This window comes from Passer domesticus, chromosome 1, assembly GCF_036417665.1.
Source record: "Passer domesticus isolate bPasDom1 chromosome 1, bPasDom1.hap1, whole genome shotgun sequence".
Taxonomy (NCBI): domain Eukaryota; kingdom Metazoa; phylum Chordata; class Aves; order Passeriformes; family Passeridae; genus Passer; species Passer domesticus.
Genome location: NC_087474.1, coordinates 136,833,783 through 136,856,067, shown reverse-complemented (window position 1 = coordinate 136,856,067; position 22,285 = coordinate 136,833,783). Strand labels below are relative to the sequence as shown.

General features: G+C 38.6%; 1 protein-coding gene across 7 annotated transcripts in view; it reads left to right on the top strand.

Moving 5' to 3' along the window:
* RUNX1T1 (RUNX1 partner transcriptional co-repressor 1) overlaps nucleotides 1-22,285 on the top strand; it is a 114,495-nt gene that overhangs the window by 32,292 nt on the left and 59,918 nt on the right. The window contains exon 1 of one of the 7 annotated variants that reach the window (XM_064391381.1): nucleotides 2,852-3,044. The exons of the other annotated variants lie outside the window; for them this stretch is intronic. Coding sequence (XP_064247451.1) covers nucleotides 3,038-3,044 — 7 coding nt within the window. The 5' untranslated portion in view covers nucleotides 2,852-3,037. Of the gene's footprint in view, nucleotides 1-2,851; nucleotides 3,045-22,285 lie in introns of those variants that run through there. 7 annotated transcript variants of the gene reach the window in all.

Sequence of the window (22,285 nt, the reverse complement as noted above, 5' to 3'; positions counted from 1 at the left end):
GACTATGGAGACTGGTTTGCATCCTCTACCCATTTTCGAACTAAGGACTCCTAGAGGAAGATTTAAAATTATTTTTTAAAGCATTTTGAGTGATGGTCAAAGAAGGAGCTGGTGCCCATCCAGGATGGTGTAACATAATGTGCACCATAAAGAAACCGGGCCTAGATTGTCTTGTAGATTTTTCATTGTCTTTGTATCCTGTTCATTTTGGCAGTACTCTGACTCTTGTGATGCAGAAGAACTGTTCTGTGTTAAAACTGGTGTCTTTCCTTTCTTGGTGGAGAATAAAACCATTTTACAGAATGGGCTGTCCACTTTTGCTTGGCCTGCTAAAATTTTAGACGTGGTGCAAAAACTTCTAGGGCAAGCTTTAGGTATTGCAATCTTTAGGTACTGCATTAGAAATGAGGGTGGGGAAAGCAAATAAATTTCCACAGATACTTCTTCAGGGAGGACTGCCAAATGGGTTGCAGCCTGCCTCAGTGTATTAAATAATGAGAGGGGAAAACTATTCATGCAGCTGGCTGCTTGAGAAAATGCTGAAGTAGTCTCAGATGCACAGGCATTCTGTTAGCCCCTTCCATGAGCAGACTTCTAGGTGAGAATCTCCAGGGATCCAGGTTTTGTTGACGTGGATCAATTTAAGTGGCAATTACTGTAGTCAGATAACAGCTTAAAAAGGCTTTTTACACACAGAAAAAAGATGCATAATCACGCAGCATATGGAAGTTCAATTTCGTGAGCCATGGTCTGTGGATTTACAATGTACTGATATTAAGACCTTCTTTTAAAGAGTGAATATTGTTCGGTTTTATTAAAATGCGTCATAGCGTTGACACGTTACTTTCTACTCTGAAGCTGATTCAGGCTGCATCTATGTTGATGAAAGGTTGCATTTCCAACTGTGAAAATGTTTTTCCTTTCATGTCAAGTACAGCATTACAAAAGAAAAACAACGTAGCAAGTACAATACTAACTGACTGGTTTTAAATGGTGCATCAAAAAATAAAACCAAAAGGACAGTAAAGTCTTTAAAGGCCTTGTTGGCGCAGACTTCACTTGTCTCCATTTCCCTTGCTTCTCTCCCTTTGCCCCTCTGCTTTTCCCCCTTTCATGAGAGTAGTCAGGAAGATGTTTTCATGCTTTGGTTTGCATGTTTCTCTTGGGCTGACACTCAAAAATCCATTATACAGAACTTCATTATGATAGACGTCTGATGAAGACGAAGAAAAGACCTGCCTCAGGTAGTAGACACATTCGATTGTTAGTGCTGGGCTGTTTCTTGGGGCAGGGGAGCTGCTCCTTTTCTTGATAGTCTTGGATTTGCCAGTTCTGTGTTTGGAATTTCTTTCCTATTTAAATGAAACCTAAGGGTGCCACTTAGCTTGTGTTAAAAAGATATTAAAGAAATATCAGTAAATTAAATGATTCGTTTTCTTTAAGAGAAATATTAATGAGTTCAGTCTGGACATCAGGAGGGACTGTTATTTTCTGCTTAATTTTGCATGTGTGTCCTTTTCCTAAACAGATCTTTATCAGGCTCTGTGGTAGCTAGAGGAAGGAAGAGGAAGGCCTAAAAGCAGAGTTGTTTCTTCATAATAGAGGCAGAAGATGGCATAACGCAAAATCAGAGGGGTGCATAAATAAGTACACAAGAACAGACCTTAAACTGGGAAGATCTGACTGAGAATTGTTGCCTTTCCAAAAGGTTTGAATGTATAATGCAAAGGCAAAGTCAGAACCAGGACCTACATGCTAGTTGCTGGAGAAATGGCTCGTTACTAAAGCACTTTGCAAGTGCTGAATGGGAGGAGAGTTTTAAAAAGGACGGTATTTTTTCTTGTGCCTAGAATGTTGTGCAAAGCTGTGTGCTACAGAAGGCATGCGAGTCAAGCTTATGCTTCTTCTAAGAGGCAAAGATGTTTTACAAAGGACTAAAGAGGGACTGCTGAGAAGAAAATAGCCAGCTTTAGATAAAGCACTATAACAAAGACTTGTAGTTTTATGTATCATGGTGTCCATTAAAGCTTAATAGGGAAGAGTGAATTGAACCTAGCCAGGCATACCTTATTCATGTGAAGGATAAACATTTAAGGGGTTCACAAAATCAGAAATTGGGAGGACATGATTGTTTAGCTTTTGAAAAAGCTTTACAGGGAAGATTTTGTTTTCATCCCCCATGGATCACTATGCAAGGTAAAGGAGAGTGAGCTGCAAATGTTTGGAACATATCAATGGAAGGATCCCAGGGGGTTAAAAGCACCATAGTAAAATGTAAGTGGTCTCCTTTCTAAGTGTGGTCTATTTTACACATACTACTGTGGATCTGAGAGAGGGAGTGATTTTGATACTCCATTCCCTATAGTAAAGGAGAATAATAATGACAGAAGTGTGGGAAGGGGGTGGGGAGTGGGGGGGGGGGCGGGAAATTCTCTTGTATATTTTTGTGCACGTTTTGAATTTCCAGCTAAATAAACAGGCATAGTCTTACAAAGTGCAAAATTATGGCTGTTAAAATAAAGAATTTTTTTTCCACGTTTGGAGGAGAGCTGATTCAAAGTGATGCTTTTTCTTTAATTGTTGTCAGCAGAGGAAAGGGTTAACTTTTAAGGAAAAAATGAATAATTCAGTGTTTGGCTTATCGCTCTGCATTTTAGTTTCTATTCTTTGGTCATCTGGAACTTGGTGTGAAAGGTAGAGTAAAAGGAGTCAGCTGAGGGGAGCCGGGGTTGTGATAATTTGCACACACATCCCTGTCATTGTTCTGCCTGAAGAGACAGGGCTGGGTTCAAGGCCACATGTGCTCCTGTCATCATTCACATTTCTGCTCCAAGTGCAATACAGAGTGTCAGCTCTCCATCTGTCTTTGCCTGGCAAACGCACGCGCCCAGCATCCTGCCTCCAGCTACGCTGCCACAGCCAGTTCTGATGGCCCTCCTCGCTTCTCTCTGTTCATTCCAGAACAGGAGGCACTGAGCCCTAAATAAGCTTGCTTTTAGGAGAGAGCCATTTACAGTGTGGTATATTTTATCCAAGGATGCCTGGTGAGTCGAAATTATTGCAGCTCTTTCGGTTCTAAATGAGGAAATGCTGATTTTTTTTTTTTTTGATAGTATATTTTCCCTCTCTCTTTTTTTCTTTTCTCTTTTAATATAGAGGGTGATTTGCAAGCTGATACGGGTACGGAGCGATCGCGGATGCTAATTCTGTTGTGTATGTGTTTGGGGGAGGGGAATTTGTGCAAGTGAACTGCTAGAGATGATACTTACAGCAGGACTGGATGTTTCAATGAAAAGGGATAGAAATAGCAGAAAGTCACCAGCTTTGTGGGTGCTGGTCTCTGCACGGGGGATCATTTTTAGCAAAGAGAAATACAGCTTCGGGCTGGCTTTCATGACTGTCAGCTGCACCTTGAATCTGCAAACATTTGAACGTTGGAGATCATTCCCAGCGTTTACCCATCAGCTGAAATTATCTCTGTGAAAAGCTGTTTATGTTGGAGAAGTGAGGGAGATTTACAAAACAGATTATTCCAGCCATGTCCTAAAATCGTAGTCCTTCACTGTCACCAGGCAAATCACCAAAATATGTTTATTCAAAATAAAAAAAATATTTAAAAATCTGCTAAATTAGAGGAATTGCTGTGGAGCTAGGAGTTATAATAGGTCGGTTTCCTCAGGAAAATATTACCCTTGGATCTTACAATCACTTGTCTTATTGATAAGTGTTATTGCCAATAAAAATGCTTCTATGCAGGGTGATTTGTCTGAGGCGTTTTATGAGATGCTTGACCACGACTGAGTAGATTGAATTCGGTGTGTTTTGTTTGTGTTTTTTTCCCCCTTTGGTAAGGACTGGAGAAAGCCATGTGCCTGATTATAACAGCTTGTGTTCTGGATAAAAAAAAAAAAAAAAGACGGGGCTAGAGATCCTACAGCTGGCTGGTTCTTGTGGATTATTTGGGTAGGACAGGCAGAAGAGGCTATGCTTGATCACAGAGTCTGTACACCTCGCAGATGGTGTTTTGAAACAGTATCTGCCAGTTTACTGCAGCCACAGTTGCATGTAGGTATTGCCAGTTGTTGGAAGAATGTTTTCCTTTTAGGATTTTTGTATACGGTCATACCCTACTGCTGGTATGTTTGCTGATCCTGCGATTGTAACGAGAAAGTGGGCTCTGTTTGCTCAAAGCACAAGGTTAAGAGGATTTATATGGTTGAAATATGGGCAAATTAATTTGCATAGATAACAACTGAGGACTATGAAAGGTCAATTTAACCCTTTAAACACCAAATTTGATTTGCATGCATTGCATTCCTGGGAATATGGTCTTCATTAGAAATACCGTGGTAATTCATTAATTAGAAAAAATGTGCATTGTGCATAATTTTTATCCACTGATGTTGCCCTTATGTTTGTATGAAACTCATCTTCTCCTGTGCTTTACTCTTTCTGTGTTCTATCAAGGTATTAAGATGTACTAAAATGACACAATCTTATCAGTTTTGATCCTTGTATGCATTATTCGGTGTATTGGCAAACTGTTGGAATGCCTAGAGTGGACGTTTTTGAAAACCTATTAAGCCTTTGGCATTTAAATTACTTAATCTACCTGCTGGTTAAAATTTCATGCATCTTTAATCAAAATGGCATGTGCCACACTCAAGTATGTATACCCTTATCAATACTCGTTAAGCTTAACCATTAAATAAATCTTTTATTTGCAGCATTCTCTTAAAGCAGTAGCAAGCAAGAAGTGTGTTTTAATGTCAGCTCTGAGTGTTAGAAAACCTTGCACTTGGATACAGAGAATACACTGACAGCTGTGACTGGGAGCATGTGCCAGAATGGAGATACTTGAACAGATCTGACACTTGGCTATTTTTGACACCCATCTGCACTTTTTTACTCTCCTCTAGGATGAACTGCCTCTCAATCTGTTCACAGCATATTTTAGCCCTTTAATATTGTGGTGTTGTGTTTTTTCAAATGGGCATTATTAGCCATCTGGGGCAGATTTTGTATTTTAAAAGTAAGCACATTATGTACAGGAGATTAAAAGGATGTGTATTTTTATGTAATCTGATATTATGTCAGTGCCTTTTGTGTATGTGTGAAGTCTTGATTTCAGAACCATCCCTTTAGTGATTCTGACATCTGAGGTCCTTCTTTTGGGGAAATAATAGGAAGTAATAAAGACGGGTTCTGGTTTATGTGTGGTGATAACAATTACACAAACTAAAATTGCCCTTCAAAGACGAATTGCTCATACTGTTATAATTGTGACTGGGCACTCACCTCCCTGCTCTCCTGTCAGGGCAAAGCGACAGCATCGGGCTGGCTAATGAAGCGCTGTAAAAGCCATTCAGACTTCTGTGAAGGCACTGCTGCAACTCTGAGAAAAGTCTCTAGAAAGATAATCCCGTTAACATGCAGCTTGCCGTAACCAAGTTAACCATTTTGTCATTCTGTGTAGCGAACTCTAGGAAGCGTTTATCTCTAAGTAATTGTTCCTGGGGGAACAGTGTTCAAATCTAATACCGTACACCAGTTTCTCTGATTACTGTGAATGTGGTGGTTGGTTTCTTTTTTTTTCCTTTTTTTTTTTTTTTGTACTGTTTATTCCGGACTTTATTTATAAAACATTACAAATCTATCAGTCATTTTATAGTACTTTCAAAGAACAGATGTTGGCCTACAAAATGCTTTATTATTGCCCATGGCAGTATTCAGCATGGTTTCCTTAAAAGGACAATCAGTGATCACAGTCATTGTAGCCCAGAAATAATGCTGCTCTTTCAGAAGATGGCCTGGTATTAGGTCAGACCACCCTTTCTTTACTTCTGCTCTCCAGATGTGGCTGCAACTATTTTTTTTTTCAGTTCATGTTTCAAAAAAAAAAAGGGTTTGTTTTCAAAATCTGGTTTTACTTAAGATATCTCCATCCTGGAGTGCATTTCATAAATTGCCCACATATTTTTCTTAGCAGAGAACTTAACTGGCTGTAATTTTTAACACATGGCCACATCATGTGATATTTTCAAAACATTTGCACATAGCTTTAAGAAGGTCCCGGCAGAAATGATCCATCATCTCACAGCCAGCCCATTTCTTAACAGCATATCTGCATTTTCCATTTAGCAGAGCTATATATTATTAGCTTACATTTTGGGTAGTAAAACAGTGTATTGCTGATTGTAAAACATGGACTTTATTATCTGCTGAAAATTGATTTGGCATTTATAGCCACTGTGTACTAGAGTGGCTTTCTGGTTTTAACATTAGTGCTTGCAAGTGATGATTTGTTTAAAGAACAGAAACAAAATTGCCATGGACATAACTGTTAGTGTCCTAGTAACTGAACATTTGGATTATCCACCTGTTTTTTAAATATATGCATCTAAATGGTGTTACACAGCAAAAGTGTCCTAACAGTCCATTAACTGACTTGTTCTGTTCTAAGATGCAGTTGCGGTGCTGTTATATTAGGAGGACTCTGTGTATTACAAAACAAGTTTCCTGCCAAATAGGGAAAATGTGTCTGGAAATACTTAGGTCTGAGTGTTAACTTTGCATCATTATTCCAATCACCCTACATAATGATTTTATCTTCAGGATTCAGCCACAAGTGAAAAGCTCTTTCCCTAAGAAGACCATGGGTCACTGGGTTCTTCAGATATGTATGATAGGGTTGGAAGGTGACATGTGATGACTTGCTTTTCACAGTATTAAAGTTTCTTTGTCTTTTATGGTAGTAAGAAATTCCAAAGTCTGTATAACATTATTCCTCTTATTTTCAACCCATGGGGCTGTGAACATGCTACACATGCATGGAAAGTAATACATCATGGAATGCAGATCATGATGCAGGAATGAATATATATATATATATTTATAAAGTTTCATCAGGATCCCAAACACTCTTTTCCTGAGAAGATTGATAGCTTTATAGCTCAGGCCCTTAGCTAGAGAAGAACAGCCGACTTAGTTTCTCAGGACAGGTACTTCCTTGGTGTTTAGCACCAGGGTGTTCAGCAACAATCACATCCTGATTTGAAGATTTTGGACTCCACACTCACATATATAAGGCATGATCATTATAGCTTGCAAATCAATGTGATCTGTATATATACGATCTGATCTGTGTATATATGATTTGAAAAGACAACTTGAATTTTGCATAAAATGAAATTATGTGACACACCACTTTAAAGTCCATAGTGATATGAGAAATTGATACATTTAAGAGTAGAGGACATGATACCTGGTCCTTTTCAGGACACACACAAATACTTCTACCAGTTATCTGGTTTGTTTGCTTCATCCTTGTTTCTTTCACATGTGTAAATCAAGGATAATATTACAAAAAATCAGCTGAAACCTGGTATTTCGCTTCCAGGTCACAAAACCACTTGTGCACTTGAAGCAGTAGCTGCCTTCCAAATCCAAAGTGCTGTGCCTGTAACTCTCCTCATTTCCAGGTGTATCACTGTTACAGCTTTAAAGTTTCCTGGTCATGTCAAGCTGCATCTGTGCATGACAGGGTCTCCCTCAGTACTGACAGGGTTAAGCAGCCCAGTGCTGAGATCACACCAATATCTTTTTGGAGTTGAAGCATTTCTGTGTCTTGAGTTGTTCACACAGTTGGATCTGGTAGGTAATCTCAGAGGAAGCCCAGTGCATATTTAGACATGTTGGTCTCTTCACAAGTGTAGGCTTACTTTTTGTACCCAGAAATGTGTGTGGTGTAAAATGGAGCATAGAGCCAGCAATGCTAAGGCAAGTAGAGATTAAATTGGGAAAAACATAGGGCACAGCAGTGCTTGGATTTTCACTTACACACAGACACAGTCTAGCCATATTGGCCCACTTGGCAAGGCTTATTGCTTTCAATATCCTGCTATGCTAACTCCCTGTTCACGCAGTTCCTCTGTGAAGCTGGTGAAGTCCTTGCCACGTTGTACCATTCTATCTATATTCACTGGCTCAGCTCTCCAGCAGCTCAGTCGTCTCTGCACCGAGTTGTATTTTTGTGATGTACATTTGTTCTTTCTGCCTCATGTACATGCAAGTCACCAGATGAAAAGCAGGACCAGTGCAGGAGCTGCTTTCCCCTTGCTGCTGTTGACCTTGAGCCATGTTCTCTCTTAATATGTTTCTTGGTCAGTGCTTGGGTAGGACAAGAGCACTGGAGATTACTCCCATAAACTGTTATTGGGCAGTAGCTTTCCCCACTGCTAAGGGAATATGTTCCAGACCTGAGTGTGAGCAAGCAGAAGGAGGATTTGAATTTGTGTGTTTCACTTCTAGAGTGAGGCTTCCACTCCAAAATCTTGCAAAAAAATTTCAAAGCTCACTCTTCCATCTCGCCTAGCTGTGTCTTATACAAACCATTTCTACTTGCCAGTCTTCTGAAGGTGAGGATATGGACAACTCTTCTGGAGGAGAGAGTAATGCTGTGGATTCTACATCTCTAAGTTATTGAGGCCCCTGAAAGGCAGGAATTTTCCTGTTGGTGAGCTGTAGGCAGTTGCTAGTTAAATATAATTAACTTTATATAATCTTTTGTCATGAGCTGTCTACAGCTGCCTAATGGGAGGGTGTAGAGAAGATGGATGAAACCTAATTTTTCTCAAGGTGCATAGTGGTGAAGATGAGAGATAAAAGGCACGAGTAATAGACCATGATAAAACCCAAGTAGATACCAGGAAAAAAATTCTTCACCATAATGATGGTCAGACATTAAAACTGTTTTTTTCAGAGAGGTAGTGATATTTTCCTTATTGAAGATCCTGTATTGGACAAGCCCTTGGCAACTTGATCTAAACTTCACGTGCTTTAAGACAGAAGGGCATAGACTGTCTCAATCTCCTAAGGTCACTTCAGTTTGCATAATGATTCTTTGTTCTGCTGAATCTGTTAAATGTTCTAGACACCCAGTCTGAGGTGTTTCAGACATGTGCTCTGTATAGACAACAGAGCAGCCCCTGGTACTGGCTTCTGTGTTGTGTTTCAGGGGAAATTTCAGCAGTGTTGAGCTTCAAACACCTAAAGGGATTAATTGAATCTGCTCTGAAACTATTGTTTGATCTGTAGCTTTGTGAATGGACTTTGTGTGCTGGTAGAAGAGCAGAAATGTCATGCTCAGTGCTGGTTGAAAGGGCTGCACCTCCTTCCTCTGGGAGCTCATGGAGCTGTGCTTCCATATACCAGAGCTGAATTTATTTCTCTGAGCTGTTTTTTTTAAATTGTTTTATTTTTATTTTTTTTCTCTACTAGTAATTTCTTCTCACTGCAAGTTGTAGGGAGAGTGCAGAGAAAGAGCCTCATTGTGAGCTTTAACTGCAGAACAGCTTGAGACAAGTTGCTGGAGACCTTGGGATTTGAGAGGAGACACTTCAAATGAAGGTTCACAGACCTCTTAGTTTTGTCCCTGTGCTGCAGCACACCACTTGTTAGTAATGCTCCTGCAGCCGGTTTAAAGAAGAGACACTGAACCCATCCAAATTCTAAAAGTCTCCTTCTCAGATTCTTATGGCATGAAGCTAGAGCCTTACTCGAGCTTTTTCATGATGTTGCATAATGAGCTGTAGATTTATTTCTGCTTTTTCTTGTTCTTGGGATCTGGTAATCTAGTGAAATTTTCATGAGGAAAAACTACCTGGTAGGACCCATGCATCTGAATTTCTTAAAATTATCCAGCCAGATATTTAGGTACTCGTGTGGATAAATATTCTGGAGCTATGCCTGCAACATAACTGTACTTTTAAATAGGCACAAAGTGTAAGCCAAAGGTGACAGCAAATCTTTCTGAAGTTCAAAAGGAAATACCATCAGCAGAAGACACAGTTATTAAGAGTACTGCTCATATGGTTCTCATTCCTTATGGACATCCCTTTAGAAGTAGAGCGTAAGCTCTGCTGTTGTTTTTGCATTTTGACAATACTGAGCTGACAAAGACCAAAAGAAATGTGGAAATAGAAGAGTGAAAGGAATTGATATTGATCACCTTCTGGAGGAGAAGCTGAGGATTAAGGAAGAAAAATGTATTTTGGTAACCCTTTGAGCATACTGCAAATTTGGGCAGATCTGCTGTAGGGTCAGGATAATATCCTTTCTTTGTTTAAAAATGGGGGTTGCTGAGATTTGAGTAAGTGGCATTTGCATATGTTTAATTAACTGCAGTGAAGTTTGAAATTATTCAAGAAGCAGGAACATGTTTTACCATTCAAAGTCCATTGCCCTTTCTAGCTTATCAATACATCTTTTCTGGGATTTAAGGCACTACTCTGTCTTAAGTAAGTCATTTGGAAAGCATATCTAAAATTTTACTTGGTACTCTATCAGTTGTAATGGTTTACTGAAATTTTCTTTTTATGCTTATAATCCTCTTCTCCAAGCCTTGGGAGGTTTCCTGTATATGTCCAGTGCAGATTCCTGTAGTTCCCCCTGTCTCTCTGATTCTTCTAGCAATGCTAGGTTCAATGTCTTACTGTCCTCCTGTTTGAAACCACATCCTGCTAAAGGAGTAATCTCCCAGTTAGGGATACAGGGCCTTTCCCCTTCCTTCTTTCAGATCTCTCCTTAATATGTATTTTGTGAGTCATGCAAGCACACATGACTCAAATGCTCTTCCTGCCACAAGATTGCAGTTTGGAAAATGTGTGCACTCGCATCATAGGAAAATGCAGCCATAATTTGATTCTTGCTTCCAACCTGTGCATTCCAAATATATTCTGGTGGCCCTTTTAAGCCAGAGCAATAAGCATGTGTACACAGCCTTGAATTTTCATTGTAGCTGTTTTATAATCCAAATGAATGCCATCTAGGTAGACTTTCCTAAATGTGACTTCCTCATATCATTCCTTGAATTTTTAAGAGCCTCTTTTTTTTAAAGGGATTTTGCGCCTTGCAGAACACCAGCCACATCTTCCATGGTTAGCAAATACAAATTAACATTTATTGTTTTAATTTTATTTTTCCAGTCCATTTCACCACATAATTGTTGATTGCTTAATTATATCTGCTAGATTTGCACACACTTATTTGTATTCTCTTTAGGAGAAAGTTTGTCTTAACTGGAATTTAGAGGAGGTCATTTTCTGTGACAGTGTTGCTGTTACTACTTTTTTTTTTTTTTTTGCCTGGAACCATACTATATACACTATTTTGGACACTTTAGACTATAAACACTGCAGTGTACAAAAATGGTTTTTTAAAAACAAGGATGTGAAATAATCTGATTCTGTATTAGAAAGTATTGGTATTTCTGTCAGTTTTGGAAGGGAAATCCTGAGTGAAACACAGGGACCTTGTAACACAGTAAAGAAAGTGGAAAGATGCTCATTAAAGCAATTGTGGTTATGTTTGTAAAAGAATGGTGTAATCAGATATCCGTCAAGGTCAGATGGCACTGTCATTTAATAGCTTTGAAAGTCATCAGTTTTCTTCTTGGAAACTTGTTTGCAACAGAGTTTACTGCCTCTTGGGATTGGCGTTTTTAATTTTCATTTTTCTACTGATGGGAGGAGGACAACTAAGTTTCTAGAATTCCGTTGAGTTCATCCTTCCATGGCACTGTAGGATCTCCTAACTTTAGGGTCCTAAAAGAGAAAGAGCTTCTGTCAATCTCATCCATATTAGGTCTTAGAAGTAATGTAAAATACTTCATTAAAATCAATATTAGATTATTTTATACGAAACTCAGCATTTGACTCCATTGCATCTTCAGAAATAAAAGCGAAGTCCTTTGCAATTTTTAAAGGGGATCTGTGCTGTAAAGAGTGTATATCTTTCTTTTCTGAATTCCTGTTAGCCAATGTGAACACTTCATTGTCCCCTTGAAAATGGAGAAGTGAGATGGTGGCTTCTTTGAGAACACTGTGCTCTTCATGTTAAATTTTTCAAGTATTTTGAAGAATGCTTATCTTATTTTGTTAATTTACTTGCATCTCTCTTTACATTATTCTTGGTTGTAAAAGCAAACATGTATGTGGTTTTTCTACATTTATAAAGTGAATCTGCTGCACAAGAGATGAATCTGCATGAAACTTTGATTGAGAGACTGGTATGAAAGTAGAGTCTACAAAGCATGTATAGCAAGTTTCTGCCTGGACAGCCAGTGTTACAGCCTTTCTTTGCCCTCTTCAGACTCCTCTATACAGACAGAACCACATTTTGGGTTTGATTTGCATGGTTGCTTGCCAGCTCAGCAGCTAGTTTTCTTCCTGTGACATGTCAATCGGTAGAGTAGTAATTTCCAATTCCTTTCATTTTGAGCAAGGCAAGTAATGGTATTTAATCTTCAGACACCAGCAGAAATAGAATCCTTTCATTTATGCTGCCTTAAAGGTTTTGCTTCAAACTGCTTTTGAGTCTGTAAAAGCTCCAAAGGTAAAAATACTACCTAAATTTAAGGTATCGACCTGCATCTCTCTGTAGAGCCACAAGAGAAATTATATACTCTTTCCTTAGTTAACTTCTATATTCCCTCAGGAAGAGCTTTGTGGAAACTACTGAGTAACTTGCATTTTCCTGAAGGAATACAGAAAATCATCATGCCTTCATTTCATCCTGACAGCAGCAGATATGATCTGCGTGGTTTTGTCTGGGGCATTGGTTCAAGACAGTCTTGAAATAATGAGTGTCCATTGCTTAATCACCAGGAATGCTTAATAGCTTTGTCACAAGCGTTTTTCTTTTTGGAGGCTGTAAGTGTTTTCTCTGTCTTGCCACACTAGATACAGAATAGACGCCTTGATGAATTACCCAATGGGGATTCTGGTGCAGAAATTGATGCTTACTGAATCAGAATCAAAAGGGTTTCTTTGTGTTTTTTTCATTTGTTTTGGGGGTTTTTGTTTGGTTTTTTTGGTGGGGGGATTGTTTGTTTTGGTTTGACTGTTTTTTTTTTGTTTGTTTGTTTGGTTGGGTTTTTTTGGGTGCTTTTTTGGTTTGTTTGTTTGGTCTCCTTTAGTCATTACAGTAAAGCTGCTGGGTTTTAAATATGTCTGCTTACAGGTGTGGGTATGAGCACACTGTTGCATGCAATTGCTAGATTTTGGAGGGTTTTTCAGCACAAAATACTATGATGATGCAGATGTTCTGATATTGTTCTTGAAAACAGCTGATGGTGGATCTGATGCTGAAAGCTGATCAGCAGGTAGCATACATCATCATCTTCTGATCCAAACTGGTTCCTCTGGGAGTCAGCTCTACTGTTTCAGTGTGTTGTAATTAAATTGAGTGCTGTTAAGGTGTCAGAAATTACTTTATAACACAGGATAATGGACTTAAATAGACTTATTTGCACATTGCAAATCATAGTTTAGCAAATTACTCTTAAAGGCTATATATTAAAAAACAAAACAAGTCCCCCAATATTCTGTAGGAAAAGAAAGAAGAAAAAAATTGATCAGATTTCTGACTCAGTCTTTAAGTTAAAGCCTTTCTGGACTTAATAGATGCTAGAATAATACCTGTTATTTCTGAATAACAGTAATAACATGCTTTGTTTGAATTGAAAAGGTAATTATTTTTTTGTTTTAGTTAGGATTGGATATGTGGTCAGAAATCTCTGTCAACCAGACCTTTAATAGTTGGAAAAATACTTCTGATACATGCAACAGATAACTTCTGTATGTAGCTCTTAAAAGGTTTTGAGCAATGTCAATCCCCAGAAAAGTTCATGTGAGTTGTGAATACTCAGCATCTTGTAGAATTAGACTGCATTTATGAGAAGGCTAATGTTGTTAGGAAAATAATAAATTTACACATATAGTGAGAGCTGTTGCAAATCAGCAGGTGGTTTCTAAAATATCAGAAAATGGCAAAATGTTTACTGATGTGATTTCTCTCTGAAAAACAAACCTGTTTAAAAATACTTGAACATTCAAACTTCAAACACTTAAAGCTGATTTGCTTTTCTTCAGCCATCTCTGGTCTTTCTTACTTGTGTTTTGAATTCACAGGCTCTTAATTTTCAGTCTTGAGGATCTTATTTTGCATTCTGAATAGCACACTAACAGGAAAAGAAAAAAAAATAAATTTCTTACAAATTATATATTTCAATAGGAAGTTTATTTCTATGAATAGATAAGAGAAGTTCAGGTGATACCAGAAAATATGTGCTTTCATTTTTATGCCTATGCACATATTTTCATACAGAATACTAGATCACATTTCTCTTTAGTAATATAAAACCTGCTTGAGACTGAATTAATAAATGATGCGAAGCAGTATTAAAATTCTCCCATGTCTTTCGAATCAGACATACAGCTTTAAGCAATTTGTGAGTCACAAAAGCCAAGGAATATCATTAAAATAATATATATTTTTAAAAATCAAAATTCTGTAAGCTAATTTGCCTGTGTGCCAGTTTCTTACTCTGATTTAAAATTAAAGCCTGCCCCTACTCTATAAAAGGGGGTTGAACTGTGTGCATCTTTTGTAAAAAGGTTTCCAGTGTGGTGAAAAAAGGAATCCAGTTCAAAGATCTTTAATCCAGTTTCCTCTGTTTTATTTGATTACTTGGAAAACCTTTCCCTTTGCTGCTGTTCCCCAATTCTTCATTCACCAATAGTACTGAGGGGAAAATTTGTGCTGTGCCGTTTATACATAATTTAAAACTATTGTGCTAGCTTTAAACCCAAAGTCTTTCTCATCTATCATTTATCTCATGATGTTATCTTTTGTACTCGGTACCCTTCAGTAAGCACAGCCTGACACATCTTGTGGCCTTTACCTTCTGCGATAAAAAAGATTGAAAAGATGCTTGGCACCACCTGGTGAAGATGAGGCAACCCTGGAGAACTGTGCTTCGGGAGCAGGTGACTGATGCTACGAAATGTGCCAGTCTGGGGACACAGCTGAGGGGTTGTAGTAGGGAAGGGGGAGGGGAGGGGAAGAAAAAAAAAGAGCAGGAACATTAATACATCTTCCTGAGGTTTGATGGGACATACACTGCCTACTGTTCCATCTGGTGCTTATGATAGCATGGCATATTAGCATGCTGCAAGTTCATAATGTATTCAGGGCGAGAAAACACCACTTGCATACCAATTGAGGCGTCCTCTTTCTCAGAGCTGCTTTTGAATTTCAATGATGTTTATGCCTCCTAAGCCATGACTGAACGGAGCATTTCCGCTTGTGGAGAAATAACAGCAGTGAGGGATTCTGGCTCATGTGGCTTTTCTTTCCTCTTTCTTTATTTTTCTCCTTTTTTTTTTAGTTTTCTTCCTGCTTTCTCCTTCCAATTTGTTTTGTTTGGGGAAGCCTGAAGACGTCTTGAGGTTTTTGGACTAGCTAATTACAGAGCTTCTGTTAATATTACATTGACTTCTTTTTAAGGTTGTAGTCTATTGTCTTTTTGCTTATCTCAAAATGCTTAAATGTGTTTTTATGACATTTTGATGAAATTACTCTAAAAGCAGTGTTGTGAAGCATTTAGAAAATAGCACATTGCAATTCTGCTTTATATTCAGATTTCCTGTATTACTAAATCAAAGAACAAACAATACCCAAATCCCACATTTCATGGTAAATTATTTGTGCCCCATATTTTCAAAGAGTTGGTTTTCACTTCAAGTGTGCCACATAATAGGATAAGTATCTGAAGTTGAGCAGGTATGTAAGCCTTTGTAGGAGTGAGGTCTTTTTATCGATTCCTTGCAGGAAATGTACTGATATGTTCGTTTTATTTCTCCCTACTCTGTTCTCTTTGAAACTCTACTGAGATTGACACTTGACTGGAGACAATCTCAAAACTCCACCATAGACACTCTTGACTGCACATTTTGTTTCTGAACTTGTCAAAGATTGTGATCTCTTTATGGCTCAGTGCTGTGAATCACTCTGCAGCTCTCCTTCCAGTGGGTTTTCAAAGTGTGAAGTTTACACACAGGGTAGGGTATTTGATGTGGGATTTTCAAGTGTCTGGAGTAATACATGAGTGTGAGTCTTATTGGCTTTGTTGATGACTGAGCTTCTAAACTGCTTCATGTGTTTTGAAAGTCCTACCCCAAAAAGGAGACTAAACTTGCTGCTTGTTGTAGTTTAACCCCAACTGTCAACCAAGTCCCACAGAGCTGCTTGCTTATTCCCCATCAGCAGGACAAGGAAAAGAAAATTGAAAGGGTAAAAGTGAGAATAGTTGTGGGTTGAGATAAGAACAGTTTAATAATTGAAATAAAATAGCAATAATAATTGTAATTATAATAATAGTGATAAATGTAATAAAAGGTAAAATTGCAAATAAAGAGAAAAACCCAAGAAAGTCAACTGATACCATTGCTCACCACCAACTGACTGATACCCAGCCAGTCCCCAGGCAGCAGCCTCCCAGCCAACCTTCCTCCCAGTTTTATTGCTAAGCATGACATCACATGGTGTGGGATGTCTCTTGGGTCAGTTGGGGTCAGCTGTCCCAGCTGTGTCCCCATCCCAACTCCTTGTGCACCGCTGCTGGGAGGGGTGAGAAGCAGAAAAACCTGACTCTCTGTAAGCCCCACTCAGCCTTAGCTAAAACATTCCTGTGTTACCAACACTGTTTCCAGCATAAACCCAAAACACAGCACTACATTAGCTGCTAAGAAGAAAATTAGCTCTACCCCAGCACACTGCTCGAAGAGGGAAAGAATATTAAAACAGCATCTCTACTATAAACCCACTTAATTAATGCATTTTGTATCTAGTCCTCTACCTGCACAGCTGGACTCTTGCTGCTGCTGACTGTGGTTTGAGGCTTTAGCTTAATCTTTAATGCATATGACTGCCATGCTAATATAACTTTAATAAAAATGTACTAGGTAGCACTTTGAACTTCTTCGCTCTAATTTAGTATTAATCCATTTCACTACTAGAAAAGAAAAGATCTTGCTTTAGTTCTGATCCATTCTTTCAAATACATACAGCCATGACTTTTATAAATATATATATTCAGACATTAATTTTACTACTCTTGCATAGATAAGAAACAAAAAATGCATTACTCATTGTGGCAAAGAATAAATTGACTCCCTTTCCCTTACTATCTGAATATCTGTTGTCTGATGGCTTAAGAACATTCCTTGTTTACTGATAGTGCATTCAGACCTAGACATTAAAGCCTTAGCTTAAATGGTAGTTTTTTTCCCCCTTAATATATTCAGGAAGACTAATGTTACTGAATAGGAATGTGGAGGAGATAGAGTGGGTTATTCAAGCAAGTTTAGTCAGCACTTACAAGATTCTTGAAATGTTTCTTGATGTCCTACAGAACTGTTAACATCTGCATGGCTTGTGAGAAGAGCCACATTTATTGCAGCTGTATGCTAGCTAGAATGCAAAAGAAAAGGGGGGATCAGAGTTAAGAATGAAGCAGCTGGCTTTTGGTAAAGAGATTTATAATTTTACTCTCATTACAGACTGACAGTAAAATCTACTTGGACTCTTTCGAATCTGCTTCTTTGAGATGGCAGGTTGAAGGCTTGAGAATTTAGCTGTCAGTAGATGCAGTCCAGCAAAATATATACAGTTTAAAAGAAAACACAGCTTTTAGATAAATAATCACAAATAGAAGTTCAGCCTTTCGAGGAGCTGTTTGTTCCAGTATGACATAACATGATGTAAAGCATGTGTTTAAAGCCTACATTTGAGATGGTTTAGAAAAAGGAAAAGACAAAGATAGATTGTTTTAAATATTAGACAGAAGCAATAGACAGAAGGCTGCTGATTCCCTGCAGAACCAATGAGGCTATACAACTTCTTGTACCCGTTCTTGCAAGAGTTTGGGATTTCTGGAGAAAAGGAAAGGTCTGTTGAGAGTCTCCTGAGACCTCAGGCCTGACAATGTAATAGTATCTCAATGTGTTTGTTTTACCTCTTCTCTCTTTGTATTAGAAGAGAAAGTGAGAAAAGAACAAGCAGTATAACAGTCCCATTTTCCATTGCAATACTTCCTTAAAAAAAATTACATATATGATTCCAGAATCAAGGGGGTTTTTTGTCCAAGTTTACTTGGATACTCCTTGCCCATTTTTTTCTTGTTGTTGAGACAGATTTAAGCATAAGCTAGGTCAATATCTTTGTTCAGTTTCAGTTAAGACTACAGTCTTTTATAGTTTCATTTTCTTATTTATTTGATATGAATGAAAACTGATCATGCCTTTTGTTTCTTATGGTTAATATAGCTTGGGATGCTTCCTCTCACCTTTTTTCCTCTGCACATTTTAAGTGAATCTATTCTGGTTTTGCTCAGTTAATTTCTTTACAACCTGCCCAAGCCACTCACAGTAGGAGTGCCAGGATCTGTTTTTGTGTCTCCTGCTGTTTCTTTAACAACCTCAGCAACCGAGGAAGCTGTACATCTATACTCCTGTTCTTTATTACTCACCTTAAATGGTGCTTCTGAATAGTTTTCTAATATTTTCTAGCCAGACCTATTGCTTGTTCATTTGTTGCAACAGCACAGCTGCCCATTAAGAAACAGGGCCGAGAAGGACCACTGAGGTGAAGAGCATCTTGTTGTTGCTTTAAGAAGTTCATTTGGGTTCATCTTTATCTACTGCCATGTTTCTACTCTCCATACTGTGTTCTACAGCAGATGTCCACTCTGATAGCATACTATGATTTTTATCTCTCCTGCCTAGCCTTAGACTTTTCACAGTGACACTCATCATTATTTATTGTAGTATGGGGCATTGTAAGGGCTGTAACGTATGATTGCTGCCTCCTTTCCATTCTCCTGACATCAGAGCACAGACAAAAGCAAATTTTTAAAGGTTTCATTTATGAAGATGCATTTGATTAATTGGTGTTCACCATCTCACACCTTCTTTTAGTTTCTGAAAGTTTATTTCCACTTGGTGTTTTGGAAACACATTTTATCTTAATTTTGTGCAGATTGTTGGCACCGAACAGAATTGTGTGAAAACCCAAGTAGCTTTGTAAGTCAGGGCTCATAATCACCTTTGGAAATGACCTGTTAAGTTTCTAATGGGTCATTTGTATGCACAGTTACTGAAAGTACTTGCAATAATTATGGAAAAGATAATGGCTAGGAACTCATTTGGGGACAGTTATTCTTGTTAACTGTTTAGTATTTCATCCAGGTGCACCTATTCCCCCATTTTTTAATTTTCCTTTCATAATTTTAGAGTTTGCCATAGATAGTTGCAGTTCAGCAGTTCTGCATTTCTTTATATCCAAGCAGTTTAGAGCTCACAAGAAAAGTACTGATGTGCTTTACATCTTATATTCCAAGAAGAAAGAAATATGTTTTCACAGGGGATGCCAGTGCAGTCACTATCTCTCTGTACTTTTGAATTGTATCTGCCCTTGGGATTTAGCTTTCTTAGCACGTATGTGGTGCTGAAAGGATGCTTATAAAGATCTATGTGAGCCTTTACTTCTTCCCTGCTTGCCTTTTGATCTCTCTGACTGATTATAATGTGAGGGAGATACCAGGTTTTGTTTGATTCTCTGTGTTTTGGTGCAAAAACGGAATGGTGTTAAATTTTGCCATTGTCACGTGGCTGTAGTTGTGTGTGCACAATCCAGGTTTTATGACTAGATATGGTGTGAGTTGCAGGCATGACACTGCCTATTGTCTTCAGCAATTCCACTTTTGGAATGTTTCACATAGAAAGCTATCAGCCAAGCAGGGGAAAGAGGGGGAGGGAAGGTGTAGTTGGAAACTCTCGTTTCACTGGAGTGAAAGGCGACAATAGGAGGCACTGAAATAGGTGTTTTGTTGGAGCCAGGGCTGTCTAGTTGCTCTTTTGAGAATGAAATTAATATGGCTGAATTTTAGGGACAATTACTTAATATTCTGTTGGCACTGTGGGCACAGAATATACATACTGACCCGCGCACACACACAGAGTATCATAGGCTCTCCTTTACATCACGTGGCTGAAGATATTGGGAAGAACTGTTCTTGAAGCGTGTCCCTTTGGCTTTCTGAGCAGCTTGCCATTTGCTTTGAGCATTCCGTGCGGGCCGGGGTTTTTCCCAGTGCCGCGGCACAATGCCGGCTCCCTCTAGCGGTGTCACTGCCCGTGGCCGTGCCCGGGAGTGCTCCCGCAGCTCCTCTGCCCCTCCGCACGGTTTCCGTCCTGCTGGGAATACTCTGCTTTTTCTCATAAAAATGGCCTCTCTTCTGGTTAACCCACCTCTCAGGGACACAAAATGTATATGCCCAAGTAGGACCAAGGCCAAATTCAGGGTGTTTCCATAGCACAGAGAAAGTTAAAGCTACATTTTGTAAGATTTTTTTCATATACAAGAGAATGTAACCATATAAGAAAGGGTTAAGCACATCCACATTGAACATTCAGAGTTCAAATGCATCAGACTTCCTTACTTTGTCAATATTTTGCTTGCATTCGTATCATTGAGCGGCTTCTCCTTCGTGTCTGACTTCTCGCCTTGAAGTTTCCCCACCATTTAACACTCCCTTCAGTGCAATTGAAGGCTCTTGCCCTCTTACAGTTTTCTGAATTTGAAAGTTAAAAAAAAATAAAGAATCACAGTAAATATTCTTATACACAAAACCAAACCTAAGTAAAATTTGGTCACATATGTGTACAAGTGTGTGCACATACCTGCACAGATATGCACATATCTGCATGTATGGAAGGAAGCCATAGAAGCAGCACTGATACACAAAGATCAATATTGCCATATTGGAGTAATAGGTTTAGGTAGCTTGATGAAAATGTTGTTCTATAAATATAAAAACCTTTTAGATGTATTTGTTGAGGGGAAAAAAAATCCTAAACATTTAATTTGTATCTGCTGGGCTTGAAATGATGTATGTATTGTACAACCATCATCAATCATGGCAATGCAATTATACCTGAAATTGTTTAAAAAATTTGTGTATATTTTTGTGGATTCTGTAATAATTGCAGATTTTTCTTTCAATTCAGGCTTCAGCTGGGGTCTGCTATTTAAAATTCAAAACATAGGGAAGATGCTTCAAAAGGAGGAAGTTTAAGCTTTATTGTGCAAGACTAAGACTGCTGTGATGCTTTAAGGTCTAGAAACGTTGCGTGTAATTGTATACCCTGTGAGTGGTCTCATTAGTTTACCTACAGCTGTTTTCAGTGTCTATAGTTAAACACATATTCCTGAGTGTTTCTGGAGCTGGAGTCTGCCTGCAAGGCTAACCCAGCATCTCTCTTTCTGGGTGAGATCACCAGAGATTTCTGTGCTACATGATTTTGTGTGAATTTGCTGGCTTCAGAAAGAGGTTTAATCTGGTTTTATACTTGTTAGTCTTAAATGACATACACAAATTCCTTCCTTTCCTTTTTCCTTTATATGCTTATGCTATTTCACATCACTTTTAAGAGTGCATGTGATGTGTTAGGCCAGATGATTCAAAACACAGTTTTGGGTTTGCTAATGGTAGTATTTTCTTTCTTGGGAGCTTATTTTTCAATAAGTAGTATTGTCTCATTTAAGAAGATATTTGAGTCTTCATTTCTTGTGAAGTTTTTGAGGCTCTCTTTCCCCCTTCTCACCTCTCCACTGATTTATTAAGGTGTAATCCAGTGCCCAAATAAAAGACATTTGGTGTGACATGTGGCACTGAGGAGGAGCTGACTTGTAACTAATAGTGGGTATTTTCTCACACTCTGTCTAGACAGTGAGTCATGTAAATAAAGGATATCTTTAATGGCATCATCTGATGATATGAAATGATAGTCTTCCAGAGTGTGTATTTCTATAAATCCCAAAGTATTGATGAGTATAATAAATTGCACTATTGGAGATTGTCAGTGTATAATACCTAGATGGGGAAAGCCTATAGTTCCCCTTTTGCTGGTAGTGCCAGTAACTTAGAGTGCCAGCTGTAAGTTTACAGAGAGCAAGGGCTTCTGGGGGAAATATGCTTCATTATATATTTTCGTTGGTGGATTGATACCAGTCTTGAGTGGCTGAATAGAAGCCAAGGAGTTATTATGCCTGGTCGCTGAGGACCACCAATTGCTGTGTACAGCAGCCACACTGTGAGAGCAGTCTGAATGCTTCTGGTTCTCAGGAGGCAAAGAACCTAGATCTGTATGGGAATGTTTATGCCCGATTTAGCAGCCATAGAGATTAAAAAATTAGAGACTCTAAGTCTTTAGTGATTATATGGGACATTTAGTCTGCTAATTTAGCTGTCTGTGTTAGATGGCAGGAATAAGCAGACTTCCTCAGACTGTTCTGATACTTGGTAGAGAGGGAGTTTGGCTGCCTCTGATTTCAGTATTATGGGTATGGTCTTGCTCCCCAGACCTGCACATCTAGTCTAATG